At 48.7% G+C, this 13,942-nt stretch overlaps 1 protein-coding gene across 2 annotated transcripts in view; it reads left to right on the forward strand.

The window, feature by feature from the left end:
* Positions 1-13,942, forward strand: part of PLEKHB1 (pleckstrin homology domain containing B1) — a 47,275-nt gene that overhangs the window by 18,694 nt on the left and 14,639 nt on the right. For both annotated transcript variants that reach the window (XM_040339797.1, XM_040339798.1), the window contains exon 4: positions 1,496-1,598. In XM_040339797.1, the coding sequence (XP_040195731.1) occupies positions 1,496-1,598 (103 nt within the window). The remainder of the gene's footprint in view (positions 1-1,495; positions 1,599-13,942) is intronic.

A 13,942-nucleotide genomic window follows, 5' to 3' on the forward strand; every position in this document is an offset into this window, starting at 1 on the left:
TGTGGTGAGTTCCCGTGTCTCTACACCTGCGGTGCCCATTATGAGGGGTTCCTACCATCTGCCGTGCTCATTATAAATGGCACTCACCATCACTTTGCTCAGCTCCCGGGTCAGCACATGTCTTGTGCCCATTATGAGGGGCTCCAATGTCCCTTTTATTTTATATTTTGGAGAATGTAGAGGGAGAAGCTGAAACACACAAATGTTGTCAGGAACACCCAAACCTCCCAGGTAGACAAGAGCAGATCAATACCAAACCCCGACCTTTATTCAGCAAAATATCCTTCATTAAAGACAGCAGGAGATCAAAAAGAACAAACCTCAAAGACATGGCAACCAGACTTCAGGGGTCTTTTCTCTAGAATGTGCTCTTGTTTTGGCTGATAAGGACCACATATGCTCCTGGCTTGCCTTGCTCCCGGCCCACAGACCCGCAAACGAAGGCTCCTGCTCCCTTTCACTATGACATCACATGCCCTGTTTAGGCAACGGCTCCACCAGACCTGCCCCCCTCACCCCCACACTGGCACCACCCAACACACTGTAGCAGGCACCCCGGATGGTCTTGGCCGACTCTGGACTGGACTGGAACAGAGCCAAGCCAAGCATCACAGCCATATTTTTTACTGGCAACTTTTTCCTGTCACTGGCAGGAGAAAAGTGCCCATTATTTACTGGCTGCCAGTAAAAATACTGACGGTTGGCAACACTGGGGGGGGGGGGGCATTGCTACTTTGATGGAGGGCAAGCGGGGGGTTGATCAGGGGCGGCCTGACCATTCAAGCACTCGGCACTGCCCGAGGGCCCAATGCCACTCGGGGGCCCCATCAGGGTTGCCAGGCTCAGTAAAATCCAGAGATCTTAGCTGCCCCGCCTCTGCACTGCCCCCTGGCGTGGTGGCAATCTGTATGCCCGGGGGCCCCATAATCTTCTATTGCCCGGGTGCCCTATGAGTTGTCAGTCCGCCCCTGGGGTTGATGTAAGGGCAGCGGGGAAATGGAGAGAGAGATATATATATTTTCCTCCAAACTTGGTGAGGCTCCAGCTAGGAGTTCCTGTCCATCAATGAGATCAGGTGTGAGAAGGATGTCAACCAGACAGACCATGGAACTACAGGCACACCATGTGTAGGCACAGCATCCTGTAGCTTGGATTAGAAGTTAAAGGATGTGAGCAGACTACCAGCACCCGTCTACTTCTGTGCTGGTGCACTCTGGAGAACCCATAGCCCTGAATTGGATGTTGGGATCATGAGAGTCCGTCCACTGCAGCAACATAGAGGAGTAGAGGACACCCAGATGCCAGGAGAGCAGAGGATTGGGGGAGTAAAAGTGCTTTATGCGCCTCCTGGAGCTAAACAAGCATTAACCCCTGTAAAGTGGGGGGAAAGGGAGGATTTGTTTTCCCCCGGGGGTGGACTCTAATGGCATATCAGTAATAACCGTTTAAATACCCTTTACAGGTCTTAATATGACATTGCATGTCTCTTCTGCAGAGCTCCAGCCACCGGAGGGAAGCACCCAGGACTCCTTGGTCACCGTAGAATTCCGGGATCGCTCCAAACTTCTACTCTGTGCAGAGAGCGAGGACGACGCAGTGTAAGTAGACAGTCGTAGGGCCCTAGTTATAAAACATTCGCTACGCGAAAGCCTCAAACATTTACACTGCTGTCAAAAATAATCACTGTGTTGTGTATAATATGTCTTATTTCCTATGATCTTCGGCTCCACCTAGTGGCCATAATGCGACCTCAAAACCTGATTAAGGCATTTCAGGGAAATTTCACAATATAACCACTAGATGGTGCTGACTTCATTTTACAAGGAAATTTCTCCAGCATGCAGGAGAAATGTAAACCTTGCCCTTGCTTGAACCAATGGCAGCCTTCGATCAGTAGTTCACAAAGATAGATTCTATTTCTATCGGTTTCCGAGTGTTTTGAATAACGAGCAACTTTTTTTCTTAAAAATCCTGACTCGGTTTTGTGTTTGTCTCGAGCAGAATTCATGCTAATGGAGTGTGAGGTGTGCAGTACCGCATTTGGCCAGAGGTGCGGGGGTGGCGGTGACGCTCGGAAAGGTTCGGAGCCATTTGGAAATACTGGGCCGGATTCAGATAGCCTTTACGCCGGCGTATCTATTGATACGCCGCGTAAGTGCTACGAAGCGCCGGCGTATCTTCTTTCTGTATTCAGAAAGCCACATACGCCAGAATTTCCCTAAGATCCGACCGGCGTAAGTGTCTTACACCGTCGTATCTTAGGCTGCATATTTACGCTTGCCGCTAGGTGGCGCTTCCGTATATTTACGCGATGAATATGCTAAATAGGTAGATACGCCGATTCAGAAACGTACGTCCGCCCGGCGCATTTTTTTACAACGTTTACGTTATGTTTTTTCCGGTGTAAAGTTACCCATGCTATATGAGGCGTATCCTAGTATGGACCTCGTTCCCGCGTCGAGTTTTAAAAATGTTACGTCGTTTGCGTAAGTCGTTCGAATAGGGCTGTACGTAAGATACGTTCACGTCTAAAGCAATGACGATTTGCGGCGTAATTTCGAGCATGCGCACTGGGATTCTTTCACGAACGGCGCATGCGCCAATAGTAAAATACGTCAAATACGTGGGGTCACAGTGAATTTAATTAAAACACGCCCACATCATCCACATTTGAATTAGGCGGGCTTACGCCGGACCACAGACGTTACGCAGCCGTAACTAAGAGCGTAAGTTCTTTCTGAATACGGAACTTGCGCCCTAATTTATGACGGTGTAACGCATCTGAGATGCGTTACGCTCCGCCGAAAGATACTCCAATGTATCTGAATTCGGCCCACTGTGTTTCCGAGATCAGCCGAGCTGTCCCCGACTATTTCCAAGGCTCTCCGACGCCCTCCCCGGCCTCTGGCCACCTGCGGTATTGCATGCAATAGTAGTCAATGCGGAACGAAATATCTTCATTTCCATTGACTTCAATGGGGAAACTCGCTTTGGATTACAAGCATTCTCCTGGAATGGATTATGCTCGTTATCCAAGGTTCCGCTGTGTTTATATTTAAAACAATTTTTTTTTTTTTTTTTTTTTTTTTTTTTACAATGACATGAGAATCCTCTGAAAGAGCAGCTATTAAAATCCAAAGCTTCCACGATGATACGTCCAATTTAGTGATCTTGTTTTCTGCAATGGGATAGTGGCGATTTATTCCTGGCGCAGCTCGCCTTAGTCAGCACGCAGTAAATTAGGACAGGAGGATTATGGGTAGATCCTGCCAGTTGGCCGTAGTGGAGATTATGGAGAATCTCTCAGTTCTTGGCACAAACCTGACCCCCCCTGACCTGAGCGAACCCGCCGCCCTGGAACTGACTACTTGTGTAACCCGGGGGGGGGGGGGTTTACATCATGGCCAAAAATCTGACTTGGGCTACGGGGCGGGGGTTCAGATTTAATGCCCACTCTGCCCAAAATAAAAGTTTGATTTTTATGAATGTTTAAAAGAAATACATGAGTTACATACAGTATTGTGTATAAAATAAATTATATATATATATATATTTTAATAAAAAAAATTATATAATTGCCTGCAAAGGCCTTGGAGGGGGGGAGTACATATGCTGTAACCGCGATTTGCAGTGCAGCAGAAATGTACGTACACACACTCACAAAAGTAAGTACACCCCTCACGTTTTTGTTAACCACTTCGTATCCCGGCCATAGGCAAAAGACGGCCACAAGGTGGCTCTCAATTGCCGGGAGGACGTCTATTGACGTCCTCGGCTCCTCCGGGGCACTGGGGGTCACTTTTTTTTTTTATATATATGTTTTTAATATTTTTTTAAAATTTTTTAATAAAAAAAAAAATATTTATATGTGTGTGTGTGTGTGTGTGTGTGTATGTGTATGTGTATGTGTGTGTATATAATATATATATATATATATATATACACACATACACACATACATACACACACACACACACACACACACAAATATATATATATTTTTATTCCTTTGCTCCAGGAGGGACCATGCCTGAAGCTGTGTAAGGGGCCCCATAATTCCTGATGGGGGCCCTGCCTCCCCCAGTCGGTAATCAGTGCATATTTATAGCACTGATCGCTGTATAAATGTGATTGGTCCCAAAAATGTGTCAAAAGTGTCCGATGTGTCCGCCATAATGTCACATGTCCCAATAAAAATCGCAAATCGCCGTCATTACTAGTAAAAAATAAATTAAAAAAATCATATTTCTGTCCCCTATTTTGTTGGCGCTATAACTTTTGCGCAAACCAGTGACTATACGCTTGCGTTATTTTTGGTAAAAAAAAACTACTTCTTTTTTTTTTTTTTCTCAGTTTAGGTCGATGCGTATTCTTCTTCTACATAAAAATAATGTAGAAGAATATGCATCGGCCTAAACTGAGAAAAAAATGTTTTGAGCTTCAGCTTGTTATCTCGCTCTCTTCCTCCTCGCCTATCTTCTGCCAAGGGGTACCCTCTTGGTGACTGGACCATAGTTGCCAACAGTGTAAAAAAAAAAGTATTCTTATTATAATTAGGGGGTGGGGAATTCGTTTGTAGGTGTGACATGGCAGGTGCGCTTCATGCTCCGTAGCAAAAATGGGCGTGGTTTTAGCTAAATATTGGGTGTGGCTTAAAGAGGGTGTGACTCAAAGGGTGTGTGGTTAGAGTCCTGGATGAACGAGGGATGGAGGGAGAAGGTAGAAAGGCAAGAGGGATAGAGGGATGGAGGGAGAAGGAAGAAAGGCAAGAGGGATGGAGGGTGAAGGAAGAAAGGCAAGAGGGATGGAGGGAGAAGGAAGAAAGGCAAGAGGGATGGAGGGAGAGGGATGGAGGGAGAAGGAAGAAAGGCAAGAGGGATGGAGGGAGAAGGAAGAAGGGCAAGAGGGATGGAGGGTGAAGGAAGAAAGGCAAGAGGGATGGAGCGTGAAGGAAGAAAGGCAAGAGGGATGGAGCGTGAAGGAAGAAAGGCAAGAGGGATGGAGGGTGAAGGAAGAAAGGCAAGAGGGATGGAGGGAGAAGGAAGAAAGGCAAGAGGGATGGAGGGAGAAGGAAGAAAGGCAAGAGGGATGGAGGGAGAAGGAAGAAAGGCAAGAGGGATGGAGGGAGAGGGATGGAGGGAGAAGGAAGAAAGGCAAGAGGAATGGAGGGTGAAGGAAGAAAGGCAAGAGGAATGGAGGGTGAAGGAAGAAAGGCAAGAGGGATGGAGGGACAGCAGGCCCAGAGCCTACAACACAATAGAAATATGTGTGTAGCACTACCCCTGGAGGAGCTGCTGGTTTTGTTTGGGCGGCATGTTGCCTCTATTCCTCCGCCGTCTAGGGTATCAGATAAGAGCTGGAAGAAAGTTCAATGTCCACACGGTGTACTTCTTTTTCTCTGATTTTATTTGCTGAACTTTGGTTAAACAGAAAATAAGTAGTTTGAAGAGGTGGGAGGGTAATAGGTAGGTTCAGGTGCACAACTTCGTCCAGAAACACTCCTACTTCCAGCAACACCGCTTTCGTCGCCACTCTAGCCAGAGCAGGTATTGCGCACCCGGACAGACCTCTCATACTAGCCTAGCAGCCAGGATGGCGCACGGAAAAATTGGTAAAGTCTCTGCCACAGACCTTCCCGCTGATGGGAGGTATATTTGGTCCAAAATCCTCTTAACGCAGGATTCAGCACCCGGTTCTATCCTGAGTACATTCTTGTGGACTTAGAACTGACAGGCGACCTTCATTCAGCCTTTCAGTAATGGTGCGTCCTTCGATGAAGTTCAAGGGCCCCTCCTGAGCGTACCAGCCTTCTGCTCGGTGCTCTCCAGAATAGGTTCTTCATCAAGTGGCTTCCTCCCTCCAGGACGGACAGCACAGGACCACTCTGCAACCGTAGACCCAGTCTGACTACCGGGCCTACTTGGTGGATCCCAACTCCTGACCAACGTGGTCCAGGATCACAGGAACACGCACCCCCGGCCAGGAGGGCCACTCACGGGGGGGGTGGTGGGACGACAGACCAGGGATCGACGACCTCGATCCAATGACGTCTGTCCCTTAAGTACTCCTCCCCAGCATGCACATCGAGACGATCAACTCCCACTGATTGGCTGCCGAGGAAGAGCACCCAAAACACCCTGACCTGACTGCTGCCACCCTTGGCCTGGAATGGTACCAACACCCCAGACAACAATGGTGGTCACTCGCAGTACAGCCCTGGCTGGAGCAGAGGCCCAAATTTAGGAAAATCGTAACCGTCTGAGTCATTTAATGCTCAGACTACCCTCTAAATTTAAAGCAGCGCCGGCTAAAAAATAGCAGGTTGCTACATATAGAATGAAAATAATTCAACTCGCCATAATGTAGAATCGGTGGGAGCCCCCGAGTGTGTCCCCTGCCACCAGATGCCATCGGGTGTCCCCAGCGGAGTCCCTCCTTACATCGGGTATCAATTTTAAAGCATGCTACCCAACATTTGTTGTCGGAAAATCCAACAATTGTCTGATGGAGCGTACAAACGGTCGGATTTTCCGACAAAACCCTTCCATCACACAATTCCCATTGGTAAATCAGATCGTGTGTACGAGGCTTTAGAAGAAAACCTGTTGGAGTCTGCAAAAGACCTGATACTGGGGGGGAGGTTCACCTTCCAGCAGGACAACGACCCTAAACATACAGCCAGAGCTACAATGGAATCAGGGATGGACTGGCCATTGGGACTACAGGGAGTTTCCCGGTGGGCCGATGGCTTAGTGGGCCGGCTTCAGTGACAGCGGACCACCGCTCCCTTTCGCTCCTCTGTCTCTCCCTTCCCGCAGCGCTCACCTCCTCTCCCTCCCCGCAGCGCTCACCTGGGGGGAACAAAGAAGCAGGGGGAGGACCAGAGGAGCAGGGGGGACGACAGAGGAGCATGGGGGGAGGGGACAGACAGCTGACTCAACAGCTGTAGCCTGGGAGTTTCTCACTTCTGCCTAATTTTGGCCCATAAGGGGGGCACCGAACTGATTCTTTGCCCCGGGTGAAATAATGTCTATCTTCCCCACTGGTACTGTCTATAAGAGGACCAGTACCAGCCGTTCTACTCTAGTAAAGTAGAACAGCTAGTGGCTAGTGAAGAAGATAGAGGGGGCTTAGGTGGCCAGGGGGGGGGGGGGGGGGGGGTGGGAGTTGTCCGGCCGCCATGGGAGAGACCTGTCAAAGTGGGCCAGTCTGGATGAAGTCCAGGGCCAAATTTTTGTCCCAGTCCAGCCCTCAATGGAATGGTTTAGATCCAAGCATATTCATGTGTTAGAATGGCCCAGTCACAGTCCAGACCTAAATCCCATTGAGAATCTGTGGCAAGACTTGAAAATTGCTGATCACAGACGCTCTCCATCCAATCTGACAGAGCCTGAGATATTTTACAAAGAAGAAGAATGAGGGGAAATGTCCCTCTCTAGATGTGCAAAGCTGGTAGAGACACCCCCAAAAAGACTTCCAGTTGTAAAGCCTTATACACACGATTGGATTTCCATCAGACTTTTCCGTGGATTTTGGTCCGAAAGGGTGTTGGCCGTGAACTTGTTCTGCATACACACGGCAGAACATTTTCAGCCAACTTTCACCAAATCACATGTTTTTTATTTTTGTTTTTTTCAGCTCTTTACCGCCAACTTCTGCTATTGTTGTCTGATCTTCTTTTTTTTTTTTTTTTAGTAAATTGTTTTTATTAAGGTATTTTCAGCTTTGTTGAAATACAAAACAGAGGCATAGGGGCATACCCCGGCCAATCGTTGCACGTAGCAACGTGCAAAAAAGTAACAACATAAAAGAACAGACAGAACAATTAACCACACACCAAAACTCTAGGCATGTCTAGCTAAGCATTACCTAGACACCTCTCGGGTTGCACATAACAGAAATACAGAAGGAGCTATTGCATCTTGCAGAACCTCTTCCCAGTCTTTGATAGCTGAGTTGGAAGCTACTGGGGCCCTTGGGAGCAGGTATGGTCCTCACATTATCTATGCTTCACCTCCTATTACCAGATCAGGGTATGGGTCTGAACTCCAAGTGTCACAAGTGGTAACCAATGCAGTCTATCTGAGCTACTCTCCAGGGGGTTGGTCGTCTGTTGTGGATTCCGAGTCCGTCCACATGTGCCAGACTTTGTCATATTTTTTGGGGCATCCCCGGGACAGATACGTCGCTTTGTATAGGGGTACTGTTGCATTAACCATCTGTTTCCATGCGTGCAACGTGGGAGGGGCGGCTGACTTCCACTTCAAGACTATGGCTTTCCTTGCGTAGAAAAGAAGGATACCTATGAGAGTGCGTGTTGCTTTGGCAAGTGCCAATTGCTCCACCAGGCCAAGGATGCAGACACTAAGTGTTAGGGGAATAGGGATGGTAGTGAGGTCCTGAATAAATTGAGTCGCTTCCCCCCAATAGTCCTTAATCTGAGGGCAATCCCAAAATATGTGTAGAAAGTCTGCAGGGGTACCAGAGCATCTCCAGCAGCCGGCCGACAGGGCCGGGTAAATGCGATGCAGACGTTGGGGCGTATAGTAGATCCTGTGGAGGATCTTGAATTGGATCAATTTGTCCCTAGTGGCAACCAACTGCTGGAATGGGTAGTCCCACATATCTTCCCAATCCTCTCCATCCAGCTCCCCCACCTCCGCCCGCCACAAACCACGTAGACCATCCAATCTTACCTGAATGGATGGCAGGAGTGCACGGTAAATTTGGGATAGTGGTTTGGAGAGATCGACCTCAGCCAGGAGAATCTCCAAGCCATCAAGTTCCAGCCGAAGGGGTGACCTGAACTGTGAATTGAAGGCGTGGCGGAGCTGCAGGAACCTAAAGAAAAAGGAGTTTGAAAGCTGAAATTTGTTTTTAAGCCTGTCAAATGTAAATAGCCCCAACTCGTCACATATGTCCCCTAGATATCTGATGCCTCTGCCGGCCCACAAACCCGGGTCCTGCAGAGAGTGGAACTCCCGCAGCCTGGGGTTACACCAGAGTGGTGTGTTGGTGGACCATCTGGCCCTCACCGAGTTGGGTTTGAGTACTACCAGGTACCATGCCTTCATAATCGCTTTCATAGCCATTTTTAAAACTACTGGAGAACCCCCCGAGCCCCTATAGAGGGCATTGCGAAGGGCCTCAAAGGAGCCCAGGTGGGCCGCCTCCAGAACGACCGACGCATTAGTGTCATCCGACACCAGCCAGTTGTGCGCATGAGTGAGCATTGCCGCTAAGTAGTAGGTGTGAAAGTCAGGGCAGGCGAGTCCCCCCTGTGTCCACGGCCTACGCAGAATCTTTCTACTGAATCTGGCCGGTCGTGATTGCCACAAGAAGGAGGACACCGAGGAATCTAGCTGCTGGAAGAAGGATTTTGGAATCCAGACCGGAGAGTGCCGTAAAATATACAACAGGACCGGCAGGAGCTTCATTTTAATTAAGTTAATTCTCCCTATAAGAGATAGTGGGAGGTTCGACCAAGCTTTCAGTTTTAATTTGCACCACTGCAGCGCCGGGGACAAGTTAAGCTTAAGAAAATCCTGGGTATTGGAAGAGATGTTAATCCCTAAATATCTAATAGTGTCAGCCCACTGCAGAGGGGAAGATGGATCTCTCAATCCCCCCGCCCCAGGGTCAATGGGCAGGACGAGCGATTTGCTCCAGTTGGTTCGGAGGCCAGAAAGGGCCGCGAAACTGTCCAGGAGCCAAAGTGCTCCAGCTAGCGAGGGACCGGGGTCCTTAAGAAAGAGGATTAAATCATCCGCGTACAAAGCCAGTTTCTCAACCACCGAACCCACCTGTATGCCGGACACTTCACTCGACCTCCGCAAGGCTTCGGCCAAGGGCTCCATCACCAGGGCGAACAACGCAGGGGACAAAGGACACCCCTGCCTCGTCCCCCTCCGAATCGGGAAGGAGGGTGAGAGCCTGCCATTTAGTTTAATACGGGCCGTAGGGGCTCTGTATAATAAACCAATCCATTTCCGGAAAGTGGGGCCGAAGCCAAAACTCTCCAGAACCTGCATCATATAAGACCATCTAACTGTGTCGAAAGCTTTTTCGATGTCAAGGCTAACCAGTACCCGGGAGGCATTCTCCTCGGGAGGGAGTTGGAGATGGGTAAAGACACGTCTAAGATTTAGGTCTGTGGACTTACCGGGCATGAATGCGGTCTGATCTATGTTGACTAGGGACCTTCATGATTCTGTTGGCTAGTACCTTAGTAAGTATTTTGAGGTCATAGTTCAGCAACGATATGGGTCTATAAGATGAGCAGCAAACGGGATCCTTCCCGGGTTTGGGCAACAACACTATATGGGCTTGATACATACTATCCGGTAGCCTATCTGATTCGAGGCTTTCTGCAAATAATTGGGTGAGTTTGGGGACCAATAGAGCAGCATGTGTTTTGTACCAATCCCCAGGCAGGCCATCTGGGCCCGGAGATTTGTTACTAGGTAAGGAGTAGATTGCCGCCTCTATTTCCAGACGCGACAGGAGTTTGTCTAGCGCAGCCCTGTCCTCCTCGGAAAGGAGAGGCAATGCAACGCCCCCCAGTTCCTCCAGCCCGGCGCCAGCCGGGCCAGGGAAAGGGTCGTCATACAGGTTGCTATAGAAGAGATGGAATTCCCTCAATATACCTTCGGGATCCGTAACTTGGCTGCCAGTGGAAGACTGAATTCTAGGGATTACTGTCTGAAGTGTGGGCTCAGCCACTAAGTTGGCCAGTAGCTTACCGTTCTTGTCCCCTGACTCAAAAAGCTTAGCAACCAGTTTTCGCGTATCAGAGTGTACCAATGATGTGTAGTGAAGCTTCAACTCTCTTCTCGCCTGAGCTAGTGTGGAATAGTTCTCGGGTGTGGGGTGCCCCGAAAAGAGTTCCAGAGCCTCCCCCTCACTCTGTTCCAGATGAGCGGTCTGGGAAGCAAAGCCGGCCCTCACTGCTTTAATAGAGGAGATGTATTCGCCTCTGGCATGAGCCTTGCCCGCCTCCCAGACCACAAGGGAAGCAGACCCCTCGTTTGTCGCCCAGTATTCTGTTAGCCTGGGCTCCACCTTGTTGTCTGATCTTTAGCATTGGTTCGGAGCATGCGTTTTTTTGGAATTTGGACTTCAGTCCGATGGACTTGTGTATACACGATCGGATAATGCTCCATCGGACATTTGTTGCCGAAAAGCTTAAGAGCACACACAGCGAACAATTGTCCGATGGAAAAAGCAAAAACAATTGTCCGATGGAGCGTACAGACGGTCGGATTGTCCGATCAAACAGGTCTGTCGGACCGTTGTTGTCAAGAAGTCTGATCGTGTGTATGGGCCTTTATTGAAGAAAAAGGGGGATTCTACAAAGTATTGCCTCAGGGGGGGCACTATACAAATGTACACCGCACTTTTCACATATTTATTTGTAAAATAGTTTGAAAGCCGTTTATCATTTTCCTTCCGCTTCACAATTATCTATGTTGGTCTATCACATAAAATCCCAATTAAATACATTTTACGTTTTGGTTTTAACATGACAAAGTGTGGAAAATTTCAAGGGGTATGAATACTTTTTCAAGGCACTGTAAATCCTGTATATTAACTACTTGCCGACCAGCCGCCGTCATTTTACGGCGGCAGGTCGGCTCTCCTGGGCGAGAGCCCGTAGTATAACGTCGGCTCTTTGAGCGGCCACTAGGGGCGCATGCGCGCCCCCCGCTCGCTCCCGACTCCCGTGCGTGTGCCCGGCGGGCTCGATCGCCGCCGGGCACCCGCGATTGCTCATTACAGAGCGGGGACCGGGAGCTGTGTGTGTAAACACACAGCTCTCGGTCCTGTCAGCGGGGGAAATGCTGATCTTCTGTTCATACAATGTATGAACAGAGGATCAGTGTTTCCCCTAGTGAGGCCACCCCCACCCACAGTAAGAACACACCCAGGCATACTTAACCCCTTCCCCGCCCCCTAGTGTTAACCCCTTCACTGCCAGTGGCATTTTTATAGTAATCTAATGCATTTTTATAGCACCGATCGCTATAAAAATGCCAATGGTCCCAAAAATGTGTCAAAAGTGTCCGAAGTGTCCGCCATAATGTCGCAGTAACGAAAAAAAATCGCTGATCGCCGCCATTACTAGTAAAAAAAATATATTAATAAAAATGACATAAAAATACCCCCTATTTTGTAAACGCTATAACTTTTGCGCAAACCAATAAATAAACGCTTATTGCGATTTGTTTTTTTTTTTTTTTTTTTTTTTAACGAAAAATATATAGAAGAATACGTATCGTCCTAAACTGAGGAAAAAAAATGTTTTTTTTATATATTTTTGGGGGATATTTATTATAGCAAAAAGTAAAAAATATTTTTTTTCAAAATTGTCGCTCTATTTTTGTTTATAGCGCAAAAAATAAAAACCGCAGAGGTGATCAAATACCACCAAAAGAAAGCTCTATTTGTGGGGAAAAAAGGACGCCAATTTTGTTTGGGAGCCACGTCGCAGGACCGCGCAATTGTCAGTTAAAGCGGCGCAGTCCCGAATCACAAAAAGTGCTCTGGTCTTTGGGCAGCAATATGGTCCGGGGGTTAAGTGGTTAAACTCAATGCTTTTAGGCTGGTGGGCTGCCATTTTGACACCCCCTGGGCTTACATGGTCATTCCCATGACTGACTTTGTTGGGGCTTGATAGCAAAAACATTAAATGGACCTCCTGCCCCCCTAATATACATACATAGGGACCTACAAATAACGATAAATATTCAGCGCAGATAGAATAACCGTTGCCAGGGAAACACTACTAGGATAATCCAAAAAGCCTCGAAGGTAATGGATAACAAAATCAGTGCAGCGCAATAAAAAATCAGCAATATTGAAAAGTCCAAAAAAAAACATCCCAGTGTGAGAAAAGGTCCTCTGTGTGCACAGTGTCTAATAATATACAAAAAAAAATATATATATACTCGAATATAATCCGAGGCACCTAATTGTACCACAATAAACTGGGAAAATTTATTGACTCGAGTATAAGCCTAGGGTGCCCATGTCCATGCCTCACTGTGCCCATGTCCATGCCTCACTGTGCCCATGTCCATGCCTCACTGTGCCCATGTCCATGCCTCACTGTGCCCATGTCCATGCCTCACTGCAGGGATGGACTGGCCATTGGGACTACAGGGAGTTTCCCGGTGGGCCGATGGCTTAGTGGGCCAGCTTCAGTGACAGTGGACCACCGCCCCCCTCCGCTCCTCTGTCTCTCCCTCCCTGCAGCGCTCACCTCCTCTCCCTCCCCACAGTGCTCACCTGGGGGGGACAGAGAAGCATGGGGGACCACAGAGGAGCATGGGGGGGACCAGCAGGAGCATGGGGGAGGGGACAGACAGCTGACTCAACAGCTATGGCCTGGGAGTTTCTCACTTCTGCCTAATCTTGTCCCATGGGGGGGGGGCGGGCACCAAACTGATTCTTTGCCCGGGTGAAATAATGTCTAGCTTCCCCACTGGTACTGCCTATAAGAGTACCAGTACCAGCCATTCTACTCTAATAAAGTAGAACAGCTAGTGGCTAGTGAAGGGGGAGAGGGGGCTTGGGTGGTGGGGGGGGGAGTTGTCCGGCCGCCGTAGGAGAGACCTATAAAAGTGGGCCAGTCTGGATGACGTCCAGGGCCAAATTTTTGTCCCAGTCCAGCCCTGCCTCACTGTGCCCATGACTAGACTGACTTTTAACATGGGAGTCTATGGAAAGGGTGCCCGGGTCTGAAAAATCGGTGCTCCTCAGCCGTAGGTCCCCCAGACAACAAACTTTGCACACTTGTAGAGGAAGAGTGGAGCTACATGTGTGCCAAAGTTGGGGTCCAGGGGGGACCTTCGACCGGCCGGTACCGGTTCCCCCAATACGGGAGATCAGGTGTGACGGCATAAAGAAAAGTTTCAAACCAAAAAGACATCAGACGTGACTC

Source organism: Rana temporaria, chromosome 2, assembly GCF_905171775.1.
Source record: "Rana temporaria chromosome 2, aRanTem1.1, whole genome shotgun sequence".
Lineage (NCBI taxonomy): Eukaryota > Metazoa > Chordata > Amphibia > Anura > Ranidae > Rana > Rana temporaria.